Source organism: Anser brachyrhynchus, assembly GCF_964034855.1.
Source record: "Anser brachyrhynchus genome assembly, chromosome: 1".
Lineage (NCBI taxonomy): Eukaryota > Metazoa > Chordata > Aves > Anseriformes > Anatidae > Anser > Anser brachyrhynchus.
In genome coordinates, this window is record NC_137694.1 from 65,636,321 (window position 1) to 65,656,119 (window position 19,799).

The 19,799-nt window shown below is 46.9% G+C and overlaps 2 protein-coding genes across 5 annotated transcripts in view; one reads left to right on the forward strand and one right to left on the reverse strand.

Moving 5' to 3' along the window:
* Positions 1 to 12,251, forward strand: part of ADIPOR2 (adiponectin receptor 2) — a 45,633-nt gene extending 33,382 nt beyond the window's left edge. For 3 of the 4 annotated variants that reach the window (XM_080576103.1, XM_080576104.1, XM_080576105.1), the window contains exons 3-8: positions 2,406 to 2,525; positions 4,377 to 4,548; positions 5,189 to 5,375; positions 6,449 to 6,636; positions 7,868 to 8,061; positions 9,526 to 12,251. In XM_080576103.1, the coding sequence (XP_080432229.1) occupies positions 2,406 to 2,525; positions 4,377 to 4,548; positions 5,189 to 5,375; positions 6,449 to 6,636; positions 7,868 to 8,061; positions 9,526 to 9,657 (993 nt within the window). In that variant the 3' untranslated portion in view covers positions 9,658 to 12,251. The remainder of the gene's footprint in view (positions 1 to 2,405; positions 2,526 to 4,376; positions 4,549 to 5,188; positions 5,376 to 6,448; positions 6,637 to 7,867; positions 8,062 to 9,525) is intronic. The other variant, XM_080576106.1, reaches the window with a different exon arrangement.
* Positions 12,252 to 16,359: 4,108 nt separating this feature from the next.
* Positions 16,360 to 19,799, reverse strand: part of CACNA2D4 (calcium voltage-gated channel auxiliary subunit alpha2delta 4) — a gene marked incomplete at its 5' end in the record, with an annotated part of 120,649 nt that continues 117,209 nt past the window's right edge. Inside the window, 4 exons of the mRNA XM_080576086.1 lie at positions 16,360 to 16,498; positions 16,885 to 16,967; positions 17,402 to 17,514; positions 19,581 to 19,698. Coding sequence (XP_080432212.1) covers positions 16,412 to 16,498; positions 16,885 to 16,967; positions 17,402 to 17,514; positions 19,581 to 19,698 — 401 coding nt within the window. The 3' untranslated portion in view covers positions 16,360 to 16,411. The remainder of the gene's footprint in view (positions 16,499 to 16,884; positions 16,968 to 17,401; positions 17,515 to 19,580; positions 19,699 to 19,799) is intronic.

Sequence of the window (19,799 nt, forward strand, 5' to 3'; positions counted from 1 at the left end):
TAAGATAAGAATCATATGATATAAAATTGTCCAGACTTGCTCAGAGGTGGTATTGGCTGGAATGATAAATGAAGGTAAGTAAACAGTAAAAGTGACATGGCTTTATGTGCAAAGATTCATTTAGTCAATGGAGCTGTTCCAATGTGGACAAACGGGAAGTCATACACAGCATACAAAGGATGTATACTACGTATTATATAGTAGAGATCTGTGTTCTGGATAAACAAAACTGTGTTAAGAATGATGTGTTCAGGGGACCTCTTTGAAAGATGAAGCTTCAGTGGCTGCTGCGTTGCTCGTGTCCCAATACCCCATGCTGGTGGGGATATGAGCAAGTAATAGCATGTTATTCCTCCCTCTGGGGGTGGGGGAGAGAGAAAATCGAAGACTCTCAATAGCTTTCTGTAGGTTTAAAGAAGTCCTATTTATTAAAAAAATAAAATTTTAAGAGGCTTACTCAGTTTGCTCGTTGATGGAAATAGTTAAGAATGCCTTACTCTAAGAAGTGTAATGTGTGACAAATGCACACCAAGATCTCTTCACTCAAAACTCAGGATGCTGACTTTAGTGTTACTGGTAATAATTCATTGGTTGTGTGAGGTTATATACTAGATTCCCAGTCACTTTAGACTGCATTATTGATAACGAAATGTTTATCGTGATATGGGAATAGGAGGGAAAATAAGTGTTTAGTTTGTGGTATAGGGGAGGCCAGTCTCCATAGGGGCTGTGGGGCCTTTTTGGCTTGATCATAAGATGTGGTGGCTTTCTACGTCAAGCCTGAAGTGTACAAAAGGCTCATTCTCTCTTTTCTGGCTTTTCTTGTTTACCTTGGAAGCTGGAGCGTTGAATGGAATCTTTGATGGGCTGTGAGCATTGATGAGCAAACAAGAGTGTAGGACTATCCCATCCCCACCCAAAAAAAAGAAAACTATAGTGCATCAGATGTTGTGACAAGTCAACATAGGGTAGAAAATTACTATACTGAATAACTCTTTCCCATATAGTTATTAATAGCATGTATCGACTGACTATCTAGGCTTGGTGGTTTTGTTTGTTTTCACAAATCTCGTGGTATGCCTTCGGGATATTCCATGAGCCATCGATGTGCCCTTGTGGGCAGGAAGGCTGATGGTATTCTGGGGTGCATTAGGAAGAGTGTTGCCAGCAGGTTGAGAGGGGTTATCCTCCCCCTCCACTCAGCCCTGGTGAGGCCACCTCTGGAGTCCTGCATCCAGCTCTGGGTTCCCTGGTACAAGAGAGACCTGGAGCTCCTGGAGAGAGTCTGGTGGAGGACTATGAAGAGGATTAGCAGGCTGGAGCATCTCTCTTAGGAGGAAAGGCTGAGAGAGCTGGGCCTGTTTAGCTTGGAGAAAAAGAAGGCTGAGAGGGGATGTTACCAATGTACGCAAATATTTGAAGGGAGGGTGTCAAGAGGATGGGGCTGGACTCTTTTCAGTGGAGCCGAGCAACAGGACAAGAGGCAGTGGGCACAAACTGAAAACAAACTGAAACACAGGAAGGTCCTTCTGATTATGAGGAAAAACTTCTTTACTGTGAGGGTGACACAGCACTGGCACAGGTTGCCCAGAGAGGTTGTGAAGCCTCCTTTTCTGGAGATACTCAAAACCCACCTAGAGATGATCCTGTGCAACGTGCACTAGGTGACCCTGCTTGAGCAGGGGGGTTGGATCAGATGATCTCCAGAGGTCCCTTCAACCTCAACCGTTCTGTGATACGGATGTTGTGTATTCCTCTTTAATTTTGCTTAAAACTTGGTCTGTTATTGCATTTATTTGATAACTTGCCTTTGCATAACTGGCAGAAGTAGCTTAGTAGTTTCTAGAATACCTTGAATTTCAGACAAACGAGTAAATGTCCATTGCTGGATTATGAGCTGAACAGAAGTTTCAGTTAAACAGAATAGATCTTCAGATTCAAACTAAAAACTGAAGTAAAAACATTTATAGCAAGGTAAATGGATTCCTTTCCTTGCCTTGCTTTTATTATCTTAAAATGCCAGATATGTTATAGTGGTATTAAGGCAGATGTAGCAGCATTGAAACATAAAATAGGTAGTAATCCTTCCCTAGGGGTGGGTAGATGGCAAGCCTCAGGCTCCATATCTGGGCTTTAATGAAGCATAACTTAGAGGAACATATACTTTCACCAGGTTTGGAAGAAAGCAGTATAAAATGGATCAGGCATGTGAGTTGTTCTCAGATATATGAAAATGCAATCTTGTTTTTTTGGCTGGTTATTTTGAATTCCTTCCTCAGTGGAGGACAAGGAAACAAAACTTCTTTATTTGCCAACACCTTTAGTAATCATAGTTTTGTATGGAAAACAACACCTTTCTCTGTTCGTTTTCCCAAAAGCATTTTTTTCTTTTTTTTTCTCCCCAGAGTTCTGAAGATAGTAACCACAATGATGAGTCACCTCAAGAAGAAGAAGGATTTATGGGTATGTCACCTCTTCTACAAGCCCATCATGCTATGGAGAGAATGGAAGAATTCGTGTGTAAGGTAAGGGCATGTGGAAACTGCCAAGGTAACTTCCTTGTTCAGGAACTTCCAGTGGACAACAGACTATGCGTGCAGCAACAGTACTGCTAATGTGAGAGCAGGTACACACCATCCCTGAATGGGCATCTCTCGTTATAACTAGTAGCATTACAACTTTGTGTGATCTCAGTCTATCATAAATGAATAAATTGTAAAGCATGGAGCAATAGGGATTATAAAAGAGACTCTAAAGCTGATCATGCAACTGAGGAGCCTCTCTTGAGAAACACCTGTGAGTGCAAAGCAAAATAAAAGCCTTCTGCTTCCACTGTTTCTGGTTCAAGGCACTTTCATTTACAAGGTCATTTTTTTCCAGGCTTCTTTAGACTTGCAAATATTTTGCTTTCCTGGCACCATTTGCATCCATTGTAGAATAAGCTTTGTCCCTGACTCGAATAGAAAATGAGGATGTATTAAAACTATATATAAGTCAATCCATTGTAGATTTTGTAATTGCTGACCTTGGCTCAATTTTTGTTACTTTTTAAAGCCACAGGGTGTGGTCTGTATCAGTCCCTGGACCTCCTTTCTTGGTAAAGGAGGTGCTATCCCTTTGTATACTTATTCCTACTGGTTTTATGAACTACTTTAATATTTTTACAGAGGGACCCAAATTACTTGTGGTGTGTTTTTGTCTGCTGTGCATCTCTTTTCCTTTTTAGATGCTTTGTAGGGTGGATTGTGTAAAATTAATTCCCTCCTGCTGTTCCTACCTCAATTGAAATACTTGTTTCATAAAGTAAAACAGTTATTTTTTTCTTGCTGAATGTATGTAAGCACCTAGTCTTTAACTGGGATGGTTATTCTAAGTATTTTAGTCTTCCTTTTGTGAAGGAGTGAGGAGAATGGATTTAAAAACTCTAGGCTCTTGATGTTGAAACTGAAATAAGAATGTAGTTTTTTAAACTTAGTGTTGCAGGATTCTTCAGGCCCGCACCTGTATTACTAGCCAGACGCCAAATCCAACGAACACTGCAGAAACAACCCCGGTACATAAAGCACTTCCCCGATACCCCTCTGCTTGGCGGTGCTGCTTCTGAAGCCAAACTGAAGACTACATGTATCTTAAGTCACTGAAGCAGCGCTAACAGCCATGCACACTTACCAGCTACAAGAATAGACGTGTGCATTTACATTATCTCTTCCTTTAAAGAAGAAATCTGATGGAATTGAGAGTCATGGATCTGTTGCCCTAACTCACCTGTCACTGTTTGTTCTGGGAGTGTGGGAGAACTTTTTTTCCAACTTGGACAGGGGTTTGGACGTTTCTTGCTAGGCTCTTGCCACTTCATGTGTTCTGCCCTATGTTAGTGTTGATGGATAGACTTTTTACTAGGCTACCCCCAAATGCTAGCAGATACATAGTCAGGTTGTCTTGTGGTTCACAGGACATATTTTCACTTGTATTTATTTTTTGGAGAGAGCTAGGTGTAGGCTTCTTTAATTAAATGGAGAGGTTGATATGTGAAAATCTGCTTCATAACTGAACATGGAAATGAATTAAATGCTTTCCCTTCATTAGCAGTAAAAAAAAAAAAAAGCCCAATAGATTTGTTTTCTGAAGTACTGCAGTGCTTTTCTTTCTGATGGTGCAGCTCAACTTCATGATACTGTTTTGAATAGGGAAGTGTGACTTAACCGTTATGTTTCAAGAGTAAAGCCTTTTCCCCAGAGACATCCCATCAAACCCTTTTCAGTTTATTGCATTCCTACATTAACTCTAACACTTCTACTAATATGGGTTTTCTGACTATTTCCATGCCTTATTTGAACTCAGTTTCCTGCATTTAATCAAAACCTTCTATCCTCTAGGTATGGGAGGGCCGATGGAGAGTCATTCCCCATGATGTTCTACCTGACTGGTTGAAGGACAATGACTACCTGTTGCATGGACACAGACCACCCATGCCTTCCTTCCGGGCTTGTTTCAAGAGTATCTTCAGAATACATACAGAGACTGGTAACATCTGGACACATCTTCTAGGTATTTTCAATTTGCCTTAATGCTTTGAGAGCAAGATAGAAGGGGGCATGGGGTGGTCAGCATTATCATTCCTTTAGGAACCTGTTAAATCAGCTTGGTGTCCCTCTCCTTATTTTCTTCCACCAGGGCTGGATGGGGTTTGTTAATGCATTCAATTGTACTGAATGCCATATTTAAGGAATTTCCTGATCACTAAAAAAATTACCAGTAGATGCTCTTTATTTCCAAGAGTGTAAGTGTTAACTGAGATCCTCCTTGCCACAAGAACACACTTAAGTTGCAGCTTATATGAGTGGTTTTCAGCTTGCAAGCAGCTTTGAAGGGAAAGGATTTCTTCAAACTATACCGTTCTCATTCTGCAGCAGATTTTTTTCATTGTTTGAGAATGTGCAACTAGTTGTCAGGCATCTTGCAAAATGAGTGAAAATACGTAGTCCATGCAAGTCTGTATGGGTTCAGTTTGAGACAGATGTGGTTGGAATGCACAACTGAAGTATGGAAGAACTTTATTCTGCATGCGTGCTACTGGTTGCCATGTAGTTCCCCTCCTTCGCACTCCTGTACGTTAAAGTCATGATTTTTGAAAGAAAAGCTTTCAGTATGCACAAACCTGACACCTTTCTGCCTTATGTTTTTTCAGGATGTGTGTTCTTCCTGTGTCTGGGAATATTCTACATGTTCCGGCCAAACATGTCCTTTGTAGCACCTGTGCAGGAGAAAGTGGTTGTTGGATTGTTCTTCTTGGGAGCCATACTCTGCCTCTCCTTCTCATGGCTCTTCCACACAGTTTATTGCCACTCAGAAGGTGTTTCCCGGCTCTTCTCCAAGTAAGTGCCTAGAGGACAGAGCAAACCAAATAGGAAACAGTTGGGAAAACAGGACTGGAATTTATGCCTGGCTCCCCAGTGTAGGAGTGGTTCACTGCATGACTGCTGTGAAAATTTCGGAACAGAATTGAGCAGAGATTCACTGCAGTTTCTTCTAATTCTTTGTTTCAGCATGGGGTTTCTGTACTGTCTCTTTAGTCTTAAAACTGTTTCCTTTTCTACTGTTCAGCAGGTGCACATGCATCTTGCTGCTGTAAGTAATACACCCGGAGCTTAGTTGTAGGACTTTGGATTTTTAATGCAACTGTCACTGCTTGTCACTTCAATTATTCTGGGTATCTCTGAATCTTAAACTTTCTTATGTAAGACAGCTGTGATATGTATCAAGATATCTTGGTCTTTTGGTTTTACTACACATTCTTCCATTGACTAGCTGCTAAATATCTCTTATTTCTTAAGATTACTCAACATGGGATTATGTAATCTGCGGGACCACCTCTAAAGTAACCCAGCAGTTAAAATCCCATACTAGAGAATTAACTCAATCTTCTCTTGTATGAGCATTTTATCAGGGTGTGGTAATAAGCAGTGGCTGTGGGAATTCCTTTGTTCATTGGTGTCTAGAAAAACAGCTTGGTTGAAAAACTGACATTATTCCCCAGCGGTCACTTAAGCTGATGCCTAACAAACTCTCATTAGTCAGATTCTAAAGAGTTTGTCTTGGCTGTGCTCTCACAACATATTGTGCCCTTCTTTGTGTTCAGAGCACTTTGTGCTGCTTTTTTTCCTCACCCAAAGCTTAAATTTTGAGTTTCCTTCAAAAGGCCTTGATCTAAAGGCTGCTGTATACATTTCTGATGACTGTTCAAAACTGACCTTACGTGCTCTCAAGATGATACATTGCTGTAGGAGGGCACTGGTGGAGGAGCTGCAGTCAGGAAGTTAGTTTGCAGTAGTGAGAAGAACTTGCTTTTGTGGTGAGTAGTTGTCTGTTGGTCTGCTAGAAAGAGTGGTAGTACAGGAACTTCGAAAGGCTTACGTTTCCTGTCAAACTGATTTTTGTTTCCTTCTAGGCTGGACTATTCTGGCATTGCACTTCTCATAATGGGCAGCTTTGTACCATGGCTGTATTACTCCTTCTACTGCAACCCGCAGCCTTGCTTCATCTACTTGATTGTGATTTGTGTCCTGGGCATCGCAGCCATAATTGTCTCACAATGGGACATGTTTGCGACCCCTCAGTACCGGGGTGTAAGGGCAGGTAAGACCTGAAGTTAATTGTCTTGCTTCTTGTCTGCCTGCCTTCCTTGCTTTTTACTTGTCACTTCAAAAAACAGTCTTCTGAAGACTTAGAGATTAATTTTAGAGAGAGATAATATTCTCCGATTGGGAACTTGATGGGTTTTTTCAGTGTTGCTTATAGCCAGCTGGATGCACAGATAAGGGCTGGTGCGAGTCCTGGAAGTGCATTCCTGAAATGGACAGTAACACATGCAATGAGAAAGGTAGTATGAAGCATTTCTAGCTATACCTAGCAACTTTGCTCAAAAAATGGTTGACTGCTTGGTGTGTGTATGTGTATATTCCTTCTGCTATTTGTTTTTTTCCATAACACCAAGCTCTGACACTAGTAAATCATTCAATGATTTTTATTAATCTGAATGATTTGCCTAGGTAAAATACTTATTTAAGACCAAAAGCCTAGTTTTTCTTGTCACAGGATTGAAGGAATGAAAACAAATTTGTTTTCCTATTCTGGGGTAGGGAGTGAGAGAAAGCTATCATGGGCAGTTATGGAATATGAATACAGCTGGTTTGAATAGTAATATTTCTTGTTGCTTAATCTGAGTGTCAGTAAATCCAGTTTTCTTGGACAAGCTGTTGGTGTACCTTCTGAGAGTTCAGCCTTCTATACTTAAACCTTCTATACTTAAAATAATCAGTGGATGATGGGTCATGATTATTTTCCCCCCTATTCCCCCTCCCAACCTTTTTTCACCAAGATTTCTGTACTTGCTGATGAAATTTGAGTAAACAACATTCTCATATATGACAGGCGAGGCTCATATGATGTTTTTCTGTTTACTGGGATCATTTGCACAGAATATGATAAATAATGTCTTTGTTTCTCCTTGTTGTCCTGCTCTTGATTTGGTAAAGTGTGACATAATTCATGTAGTCTCAGTGCCCTCTACAGTCCCAGCTGTGTAACTGGTGTAATATACGTTAAAGCTGGCAGACACAATCATTAAATGAAACATTTTAATATCTGCTGGAACATTTAATTAAGTAGCTTCTGGTATATGAAAGAAATCTGTGCATTCTTTAACTTCCCTCTGTTAAAGCTACCTCAGGGACCTCCAGCTTCAAGAGTTGTCACCTTTCTTCTGCTTTGGCGAATACTGAGTTTTCCTTCCACTGCCTTTTTTTTTGTCTCCCTTCACTGCCAGTGTGTTCAAAGCTGACTCTCCCACATTTTCTTTACCTCCCAGGAGTATTTCTAGGTCTGGGTCTTAGTGGGGTTATTCCCACCCTGCACTTTGTCATCTCTGAGGGGCTCCTGAAAGCAGCCACTATGGGGCAGATAGGCTGGCTGGCACTCATGGCATGCCTGTACATCACTGGTGCTGCACTCTATGCTGCCCGCATCCCGGAGAGATTCTTCCCTGGCAAGTGTGACATCTGGGTGAGTCTACGGAATGACTGGATGAGGAGACCAATGTGAAAGCTGGTTCCCCTTGAGGCTGGAGGATGTTGTATCAGTGGTGTTTTCTTATTATTGCAAGTACTAAACAACTGCACCAGACATACAGATCTTAAGGGGCCAAACAACTGTGGGCTCTCTGAGCCCAGCTTACCTAGTGCCTCTCGTGTAGAGTTATCACAGGCTAGCTGGTCTGAGTTAACTGCTGCTATACAAGTTCAGCCCAGCACATGTGCTAGATAGCTTTAATAGGTGGATAAGAAACTTTGCAAACCTTCTTGTTTCTTTCATATCTTCACCATGTCTGGCTTCTCATTTTGTGAGGCCAGGGGAAACACTGGATAGAACCGATAAAACTTTGGAGGGGATCTCTGGCCCAGAAGAAAGAAAGGTGGTGTGGGCAAGTGGGTAGGGAGTAAAACCTGGGAGGAGGGCTAGGGTCATGAAGACTGTCATAGAGATCTGTGGGAAAGATGCGAAGAAAAATTGAGTGGAATATGAGTAGAGATGAGAGGGAGGCGGACCTTTGGGAAGAGATGTCAGGTAATTGTGCTTCCATTAAAATAGTTTAAGGCCCTTAAAGACTAGAAGTGAGAGTAAGCCCTGGGTTGTTAGTAACTTTTGCATGGCCCCAGTTTGCTAGGTGTAAACATCGGTGACTTATAATTTAAATGGCCAAACTAAACCTTGTTACAATAGTAAGATATGATCCAGGAGCACTGGTGTACCACCAGCTCTTTTCCAAGCTTCCCATGGAGCCTACAAATACACGTTTATGGAAATTTTTGGAGCATTATCCATATTGGTATGGCTTCCCTAGAACAAGGCTGTGCTTTGTCATGTAGCCCCTTCATGGTTTTCATTTTGCTGGATTACAATCAATAGCATCCTGGGCATTCATTGAGAACATCTGGTTGTTTCTATGTTTTCACATAATACCGTTTTTCTGCTCTGTTTCTTTGTGGCAGAGAAGTAAAATAATGTTCTGAAAATCTAGTTGGTAAAACTTATACCTGTGACCAGAGCAGAGTTTGTATGCGTTAGCTGTATGAAGTAGCCCTTTTTGTCAACAACCAACCAGTGTTGTTGAGGAGCTAATTAAAAAAAATAGTATTATTTTTAAGACTTTTGCCCAAAACTTTGAAGTTACTCCTGTCCCTTAACAAAGATACGCTATAGCATTTACGTAGTGTATACGTTGATTGATCAGCTGATTCAGATGACTGAAGGAAAAAGGTGTGGGGATGTGCGTGTGGAGAATTTGATCCTTTTGCTAATGGTAGGAGAGGGATGGGCTTAACACACAGCTTACTTCTGCAGCTTGTGGTTTGAGGTACTGCTACGTGTTACTGTGTACTTCAGCTGAATGTATGGCTTTTTTGGAGACAGGGTAGCCCCTAGTACTCAAAGTACCCTGGCTGAACACAAGTGTTTTGTCTTCCACAGTTCCACTCCCATCAGCTGTTCCACGTCTTTGTAGTGGCTGGCGCTTTTGTGCATTTCCACGGGGTTTCGAACCTCCAGGAGTTCCGTTTCACGGTCGGAGGAGGCTGCACAGAAGAAGAGGGGATGCAGTAAAACTAGGCTTCAGCCCAAGGTCATAACCAAAACAGCACCGCAAGCGCGGTTGAAGCATACAGGCTAGTGAAATGAATACCTAAGAAGAATCCAAGTTTCAGCTGATGGAGCACGGAGCTTCATGGGGATTCTGACTAATCAAGATAAATTCTATACCTCAAGCAATGGAATGAATCAATTTGAAGACCAGGAAATTCTGAAACCCTAATTTATTCTTGGGATCTACAGATTGAGCTACAGAGGACCCTTTCCAAATCGGCTTCTGTTCAACGCCATATTTATTTGTAGAAGTGGGGAGGGATAGCTTAGCAGTTTCCTTTTTTTTTTTAAAAAAAAAAATTGAGGTTAAATTTATATCCTCTTGGAGGGTTTGGGAGTTGATTTTAGATGCTCTTTTGGGAGAAAAGCAAATTGTAAATAAGATTTCTAACTTTCTGTTTAAATAAATTTATATAAATGTTTTAAACAATGGGTGGGGGGAAAAGGGTTTTTGTAAAGAATGCAACATGCAAGTACCACACACTGTTTCAATTTTGCACAAAATGAATGATTGCAGGAGGACCAGGTAAAATTCCCAGGAGTGAAGCATGTTGGCCCTGCGTTTTTGCCAGCATGCCCTGGGCATGCCCCTGGGCAGTGTGGGGTCCTGGCCAGCACTTGGAGTAGGCTCAGTATGTGTACACAAGGGTTGTGAAGGCTGGATTAATCATGTTGTCATTTGGGTCACAGTGTTAGCCAGTTTTACTCAAGTAACTTGAAAGATCCATCTATGCTCTGCTTAACTGTGTGGGACAACTGCCTTCCAAGCTTGCTTGGCCAATATAGTTTTGGATCTTACAGTAAGTTGTTTTGGTTCTCATCATATGAATCGGAGCATGATGGGATAACTGCACGCGAAATGGCAAAAGGTCCGACTCCATCAGTGCCTGCCTATACCCAAAGACCCCTGTTGAGTAGATGGCTGCCGTCTGAGTCCTGCCCTGTTTTGTCTGAACAAATGATGGTAATGCACTTGTCAAAAGATAGTTGAGCATGTGAGGGGAAACAGAGATGGGGTTAAGATTGACTGGAAAGAGGAAGCTGTGTGCTCCAAGGCTTGGAGTTAACAGTTACTGCAGACCTCAAGCACATTACCTTCTCATGTGTCAGGCTCCATATGCCAAGGAAGTTTTTGCAGGTTTTTCTTTTTAGGAGGAAAAATCCACAATCAGCCCAATGCAGTACCATTTTTTTTCCTTAGGTCTGCTTCCCATCTGTGCTTTAGCAATGGGACTGCTGGTATTTCTTAAACCTGAAACTAAGAGTTCAGTTGGATTGCTGTGGAGCAGACACACCTCCTATATAAGGGGAGGTATATACCCTTCTCTTGCTTAATTGATGTAGCTTGATCTTTGGAGCCTAGTCAGAAGCCAGACTGAAGGAGAATCTTTGGAGTTGTAAGATGAAACTTGAACGTTTTGTTTGTTATGGCACAGGTATTGCTTGGAGCGTTTAGTTGGAAATTCAGAGCAATTACATCTCGTGATGAGTTAAACAGCTCATAAAATGCTGTAGTTCACAAAGAAGGGAGGTAAAAGGGTTGTTTTTTTTTTAATAAAATACAAATTTGATTTTTTTGTCCTTCAAGGGGAAAAAATGTAGATTGTGAAGATCTTCTAGTATGCTGGGTATTACTGAGTGTTTCGGGGAGTTACTTTGCCTAATGGAGTCAAATAGAAGCAGAATGCCTTCGTAAAGTTGACTGGTGGATATTAAGGCTTCACCCCTCGACTGGAGTCTTTGTAAAGCCTCTGAGAGCAAGGTCGGCTGCAGAAAGAGGTGCTGCAGCAGAGTCCGTGAGCTTAGAGGGACGTGTTCTCAGTAGGATCACTACGCTGGATGCCAGTAGGGCCAGAAACAGCTTATCACGGGTCTGCGTGGTACTAAGATGAAATAAAGAGCAGTATTAGCTGGATGTAAGGGCTAGCAGCACTGGCATCCCTGACAAAGGTGTAGAGTTGCCTGGCAGGAAGCAGTCTGGTGCCTGAGGGAAGCACGGTATGGAAGCATATCCCAATCAGACCTGTCCGTACGGCGCTTTGGGATACCTCTGTAACAGTACCAGCAGAAGCGGCAGTCTCCATCCTGGATCATCCCACGTTCACTCCTTGAAGGGTGATTGTAACCTGGTCCTACACAGCACAGAACTACTACAGAAACACAGTACTCCACCTGCTATTCTTAACCCAGTCAGTCTCTCCCTTCAAGAAGTTTGTGTGTTCCAATAAAAGCAACCTAGCTGTGCACTTTTCTGTAGCTCTTGCTGAGAACTCTTCCCAGGTTGGCACCTGAATGCCTTACTCTCAGCAGTCAGAGGCTTGCTTGCTCTGTGTGCAGGTTATTGCCATAGAATAGTTAGGACCTACAGCTTCTTTCCTTCCCCATTAAATAGTGGCCTTGTTCAGTATATTTCTTTTTAAAAATTGCTTACTGTTGAAGCAATGAAGCACATTCTGGGGTTTTGATGGTTGGGGACTCCGGTGATGGTTCCATGTAAGATGGGATCTTATTACTTGCTGTATTCTTAACTTCGCTAATAAAAGAACCAAATGGAATATTGTCTAGCTTGGGTCTGTCTTTGCTCTGTGTGAAGCTTGAAAGAGTTGTGCTGGCTTTCTGCCCTCCCACTGTTTACAGGTAGAAGTCCAGAAACCAAACTGATGCCTAAGGGCGTGTTCACATAGTGCTGAACTGCTGCTCGCTGTGTGCCATCATGCCTGACAAAGATGTCCGTGGACCGTGCTGCCTTTTAGTTAGTATTAATTGGCAGAGGAGCATGATTTTTTTTCTAGTTTAGACTCTCATTTTGTGCTCTCTGGAGTCGCCAGCTATAGTACAGTACTGGCAGTGGCACGGGGGAGGGAGGTGTTACTTGGTGTGCCTGGTGCCACCATTTCATCAAGCTGCTTGTCATAAGATATCCCCTGGCACACAGCTATTCTGAACTTCCCAAGGGAAATAGCCTGGGGCAACATTTCTCATGTGAGCACCTGACAGCTTGTGAGGATGGGGTGGGGGGGTGGTGGGGGGGAAGAGCTCTCCTGGAAGGCTGGGCTGGAATTAGTGGTGCAGAGGAAATGTCTCCCAGCCTGTACCCACGTAAGGGACTGATTGTCTCCTCCTGGCACGCAGATGTGGGAAGGAGCCGTGTCTGGCTGGGGATGGAGTGAGGCCGACCAACAGCCCCGTGCCTGGAGCAGAGCCTCGTGCTCCTCCTGGTGCTCCTGAATCTCCCTTCCTCAGCTGTCAGCAAACATCTGCGAACTGCCTCAACAAGATACGCCTAATCCTCCTCTTGTGGTGGTTCACATTGAGTCTGGGCATCCACAGCGGGGCTGTTTATCAGTTACTTGACGCGAGATACATGTTTTGCAGAGGCTTGTATGAGAGCCAGCTCCAGTAAATAACCTGTGTCAGCTTGATGTCTCAGGATGGATTTTTTTTATAAAAGCAAATTCAAGGAGCGTGGAGAACTTCAGCATCAGATTACATGAGTTGGACTAAAAAAGGCTACCGCATTTGAAGATGAATTGGGTTTATTTTGTTTTCAAAAATTGGAATGATACTTGAAAGTTGCATAGGCAGTCCTAAACTTTATGCCCTACCTCTTCTGCGTGTAGTTGTGGCCATGCGTTGCCATCTCCCTGGGATCACTTGCTTCATTCACTGCAAAGGGTGAACTTGTCCTGAGCATGGACTGAAGCACTGCAATCAAGGTGAACATCTAAGGCCATTGCCTAACTTTTTAAAAGGAGCTGGAAATTAAGTTAAATGCATGGTCAGGATGAAGGAGCTGAGTTTGTTTTGGTTGAAGCTGTTAGAGGCTTCCCTGCAAAACCAAGTTTTTTTTTTTCCTTTTATTATTTTATTCCCGTGCCTGCTGTGTGCCATCAAGCAATCTGTTCGAGCCAACCTCTCCTGCTGGTCAGTACTTCTATATTTGTCTTTAGTGCTCAAGTCCCAGTTCTCAAGGCTGATCTCCAGAAGTGCTGAGCGCCAGCTGATGTGCTTTGAATAAAGTTCCCTAAAAAAAAAAAAATCAGCTCCTTCGAGGAGATCCGTAGATTGGAATTGCTACAGATGAAGGAATACCAGACTTGATCTCATGGCAGCACCACGTGTGGTCATCCTCGAGTATTTCAGCAAAGGGCAGATAGGAAAGGCGCAGCAGGATCTCCTCTGCCCAGCATCATCTGGGCAGCCTTGTGGGGCCGGTTCCTTGGTGTGGACCATCCTGTTCACCCCAGGAAGGGAGGCCTTGGGGACGGGGGCTGTTTGTGAGTGAGCAGTTACCCTGGTATACCTTGTGTGCACACAAGACTTTGCCTGCTCAGCCTTAACTCTGGTGATTCCAGAACTAGCTCAGAACTTCGCTTTTGCCTTTCTCCCCTCATGTAACGCTCGTGTTTGAACACCAGAGCTATTGCTGCTTCCGAGCCCGGAGGTGTTTGCCCTGGAGATTCAAGCTGATCTTGTTTTTTAGCAGCTTCAGCGCTGGCACATAACAACTGGGCACAGAGGCTGTAAAAACTGAACTGCTCCGGTTGTAAACGAGATGAGAAAAATCATATGCCTGGCTGTGTTCCCAGAGCAATGATGTGTTTCCCTGACAGAGGCAAATTGTTATAGGTACCTTTGTGTTTGACTCCAGCCATGCTGGACCTGTGCGCGTTCGAGTTTGCCTTGCAGCTGGTCGGAGCTGGGCTCCCCTGGAAAAAGCATCCTGGAAAATATCCTGGGGCTCTGGCCTAAGAGGTGTGCGTAAAAGCGAGCAGGGCTGTCAGATGGGTCCTTCGCCTGCCCTTCTGGCACATACCGCCCCTCGCTGCCCCCAGTCTGGGATCTGCCTGGCCCTTGCTACATACAAGCTGACTCAGGCCAGCCTGCTGGAAAGCTGCTGCTTCTCTGCCCTCTCCCAGCTGCAAACAGCTGATGTAAATGATTTTCTGTAGCATGAAGTCACCCGTGTCTGGTCATACCTGAAGGTCCAGTCACCTCCTTCACTCTATCACGAGCTTGGTAGCGTGACTCGAGGTGGGGAGCGCGTGCTGATGCTCACAGCGTCTCTCATGGCAGGTGGCAGCACCCAGATGTGGCTGCGGGCACTCGATGGGACGTTTCTCCCGTCTCCCAGTGCCGCCATGGGTTTAAGGTCAGGTCTTAAAGGCAAGCCTCCACCCTTAGTTATTAGTTAAGAAATAATGGGGTTCTCACCTCTGTCCTGTTCCCTCCAGTTAAAACCCATGCACTGTCTGAAGAAACCGAGCTGGGTGTGATTCACGCCTTTACTCTCCCAGCGCAGCTCTGTTCATGGGACCGTGTTTGCTGTGGATTAATGCACCTGAAATCAACCACGGCAGGGCAATGTGTGCTGACACAAATTTGTTAAGCTGCGTGGAGCTGGGGCCGTTATCCCTTCTGACAGCGAGGTCACCCTCGCCAAGGGCAGCAGCACCGAGCCCTGGGTAGCTGGTCCTGCCAGCAGGGAGCTGAGCCTGAGCTCTGAACAACTTGGGTTTGACAGAGCCTCTTCTCCTCCCGCACTGTCTTCATTTTCCTCGGCTGCGTCTGACTCTGATAAGGTCACTGGAGCTGCAGGATGGAAATCAAATCTCCCTCCAGAGCCTGAATCACTCCCAGTACTGCAGTCGCTCCTCTCCTCTTTGTTGTGACACCCCTCTGGGAAAGCAAAGCCAGCCACCCACTGGCCTCAGAGGGCCCCGCTAGGAGCCACTGGTAGGAGGGGCAGCGTCCCATGGCCCCAGCACACCTGGGGGTGCGTCTGGGGGTTCCTGCCCATGCAGCTCCCTCCACCTGCACCTCATTCCCGTAAGTTTGGCAGGGAGAGGGGTTCCTGGGATGTAGGGCTGCATTTAGCACCAAACGTGACGTGATGAAACTTCAGTATCTATATAAAATACACTTTTTTTTTTTTAATGAGGTGGTACGGAGCGGTTCATACAAAAAGAGAAGAAAAATGGGTGCTCCCCACCCCTTGTTCATAAAGCTCTGTGACAAAGGGCCTGTGCACCCCAGCCGGGAATGCCAGGCTCAGGGCAGGGGCTGCTCACCCCCGGACAACCACGGGCAGCCTCCCCGGGCAGGGCAGCGCTGCTCCGAGGGAACAGTGCCCATACCCGAGCTGCTCCTGCCGTGAAACCAGCAGGCAGGGGGCACCTCCTGCTGCTTCGGCAGGTCACACACAGCCCCTTTCTCAAGGCAAGCCCATGCCTGGAGATGTATCTGGATGCTGCGAGTGCAGTGTTCCCCTCAGCAGAGCTGCAGCTCCAGTCCAGCTGTGCCATCCCCCGTGGTCCAGCTGCGGGTGCAGTTAGTGCAGCTCGGGGCTGGAGCCATGTCCTGAGCCTGGGGTCCTGGTTGATGAACACCCCAAGACCAGGAGATGTTGGCCCCCACAGCTGGGTGCTCAAAATCCCGGCAGCTCTTATGAGCAGCAGCAACCAGGGTCTCTTGCCCGCCTGCTCTCCTAAGGCAAGAGCTGCCCGGCAGAGCCCTCTGCCTCACAGGGCACACTGCTCCACCATGGCCATGAGACAGGCAGGGCCACAGGGACGTGCGACACGTGTCTGAGCCGTGCTGGCCACCCCTGCTGTCCTTGGAGCTGCAGGGAGTCACACAGGGCGTCCCCAAAGGTGGCCCTGTCTCCTCTCCTCCCGCAGCCCTGTCCCTCGCCGTGTCCCTGCCGCGGGCAGTGTCACCGCAGGAGCAGTGCCAGGGGCAGGAGGAGCAGCGTCAGAGAGACAGAGAGCTCGGCAGCGCCGCCGCAGTCCTGGGCGTTTTCCTGGGGGACAGAGAAGACGAGGTATCAGCGTGCCTGCTGTCATGGTGGCATGGTGGGAGTGCCCCCCTCGCTTTTGGGAGGGAGAGCAGGGGCTGCAGAAGCTATGTAGCACAGCCTGAAGGAAGGCGTGCTGAGGGATGGTTTGAGGACACCCAAAAGCCCACCACCACTGGAGCTCAAGCCCTGCCCAGGTGTCACTAGTGTGATGTCCTCCTGTGAGGAAGCCCCTTGGGGATCCACCAGGCTGCATCTTGGGATGGGCACAAAACAGGCACGATGCATGCAGGAAGAGGGGATGGGACATGTGTGCACAGCCACGGTGCCCAGGGTCGGGGGAAGCCCAGCCCCTGTGTTCTCCCGCCTGCCACGATGCCCTGTGGCCGTACCTCGGGGTGAAACGCGTGGCACGTGTCCGGGCGCCGCCTCAGCTTCTGGGAGCGCATCCGGTCGCACTTCACGGAGGCGTTATGTGCGGGGCGGTTAAGGACACGGGCAGGGGAGAAGGAAGGGGCATGAGTGCCGCACACAGAGATGGGGCCCTGGGGCATTTCCCCTGGGGAAATGGACAGCCTCGGGGACAGGGGAGGACCGGGGCCGGGCAGCCACCTCCCTGCTGCGGTGATGCAGGTACATGGGCGGGGGATGCCGCTAAGTGCTAGAGAAAGGCAAGGAATGGCCGGCAGCTACAAATGGCAAAATAGCACGGAGCTGGGGGCTGCCCCGCGGTGGGAGGCTGGGCTCCAGCAGCAGGACTGTTGCCTCCTCTCCCTCACACTGGCTCCATTCCCCTGCCTCCTGGCTGGCCCACAAGCCGAGCTATGCCCTCCACCCCTTTCCCTGTGGGAATTACCACACGCTTTCCACCCTAGCAAACCCAGAGCCCCAGGGCAAGCAGAAGGATATATTTGACTTCTTTCGCATCCAGCAGGACAGGTGGGAAGATGTTGCAGTCGCAAGCAGCATCCGTGACGAGGAGCAGCAGGTTGCTGCTGGCAATCTGCTGTGCCACAAACATCCTGTGGAAAAAAGAGCGCACCAGAGAAATCGCAGCCCTCCCCGGCATGGCCCTGGCATTGCCTGGCCCTGTTCACCCTAGCAAATAAGGCCAAAGGAACAGAGAAGCTTGGAAGGGGGTGTCAGCAGAAGGCAGGAGAGGAGCAGTGCACACCTTCCTGTCCTCAGGAAGCACCCAGCTGGCTCGGTACAACTCTGCACAGCAGAAAAGCCAAAATCGGGACCAAAAACCCAACCAACCAAAAAAACAAGCAAAACCCAGTAGAGGCCCTCCCCAGGCACACCGGAGTGGGGCAGCACGTCTCAGAGGATCATGTGTGAGAAGGCCTGGCTTCACGTGGAGGTGTGCCAGTGCCCAGCCAACGTGTATGTACACATGTGCCTGCAGAACGTGAGGCTGTGTGCACGCTGTGATCCTCAGGGGGCAGAGTTCTGCTAAATTTCATGTTAAGTGAGAGACAAATGGAGGAGCTCGGTAACATCACGCATTACACCTGCGTGACAGGACTGGCCACCCGGTGCTTAGTCTCCCTGTAAAGCTTCAGTTTGCAGCCAACAGTCTGTCTTTCCCTTCCCCTCCCCATGAGACAAACAGAAAGGCCTGGTGATGGGCACGTGCAGGCGAGGATGTTCCTGGATGCAAGCATTTGCCCCAGGGCATCCACGTGAGGGCCTGCATGAGGGGCTGCAGGCTGTGTGGGAGCTGGAGGGCTCCTGTGGGCACGGCAGAAGGGCAGCCACGTGTTTTGGCCACGTGTGTGGCTTAGTGCATGAGTGTGCACGCACGTGTGTGTGAGTGGGCAGCTCAGGCGTGGCTCTGCACACAGGAGGCTGCTGTGCCCGTGGCCACGTGGTTGCACTCATCGTCCTGTGTCACCCCTGCCTGATGACTCATCTGTGTCTCTCCTGTTCCTGCTCTCAGCCAAGGAAGAGGGCTTCTGGATCAGGCTGCGGCTATAGAGGTTTGTGAGGCTGCCCTGACCACCCCAACCACGCTGGAGACCTGCCCTGTTTCCCTGGGTGCTCACTGCCCAGCCTCTCCTTCTAGCTTACAGGGCTCTTTGTGTTCACCTCTAGAGGTGAATACGAATCAGGCCGTGTGTCCGCTGGGGCAAGGCACCGACCTGTGCCCCGCAGCAAGGCAAGGCTGGTCTGTGCAGGGACAGTGTTAGGCACAAACAGGTCTGCCTGGGGCATGACTGCTCTGGCTCTTCCCAGAGGTTACAGCACCGACACAGCTCCCTTTGTCACCAAACCCACTCTCTGCTCTCTGACAACGCACAGCAAGGCCCATTTTTCATAAAGCAGTGCTGACTAGCACAGGCTGTTTTCTTGACCTTTAATTCTTTCCTGCAGTCGGTCCAAGACCCAAGGCAGGTAAGGCTTTTCTTTTCTTTATGAGGGATTCCAGTCAGATCTGTTTGGTCTCCTCTGTGCGGGTCTACGTAACAGCACGTTAGGAAAAGCTGGACCAGTGGAAATTTCATCCTCCTTTCACCCTTCCACGCATGATTACTGATGGTGCTACGCAACTGCTGAAAATGGCCTCTTTTCACAATGACTTTTCTGTTAGTTTTGACTGCTCGTTCTCTTAAAATGAAAACGGAAAGTAAAAAAGGTTCCCCTTGTTTTGCTTTCTTTTGGTTTAACACTTCTTTTTTTCCCCTAATCCCTCCTTTTTTTTCTGTAGAAAAACAGAAAAGAGGGAAAATAAAAAGGGGAAAGGAAAGCTGAAAGCATTGCAAAAAGGAAAATCTTCTAAGGAGAAAACTTTTGCCAGAAACGTGAAAAAACAGAAACAGCTCCTTTCTGAAATCTGCAGAATGGAAAAGAGACTTTCTTTTTTTAAACACTCTCTCCCTCCTCCTGCAGCCACCTCTGCTTATTAACAGATGGCTTTAATCCTTCCTTCTCTATCGAGAAGCTGTAACGTGGTCGTTCTCCCTTTGTGCTGCCCCCAGCCCAGGACACGGGAGGCACAGCAGCAGGTGACTCTTCCTGGGCTGTGACCAGGCTGTGGTGCCGGCGTGGCCCGGTGCCTGAATGAAAGGGAAGCTGTAATTCTTACTTTTGGCAATCTCCGCACTCGATCAGCCCGTTGGTCTCCTTGATTGCCGGCTCGTACACGAAGACGGGGTACTCCGTGTCGCAGGGCTGCAGGGTGTCGTGCTTCTTGTGCTTGTGAGCTGCGGCAGGGACAAGAACAGGCAGGGTGAGAGGACCATAACGGGGACATCTGCCCTGAGACACGGGACTTTGGCAGCGGTGACAGGGGCCCGAACAGGGG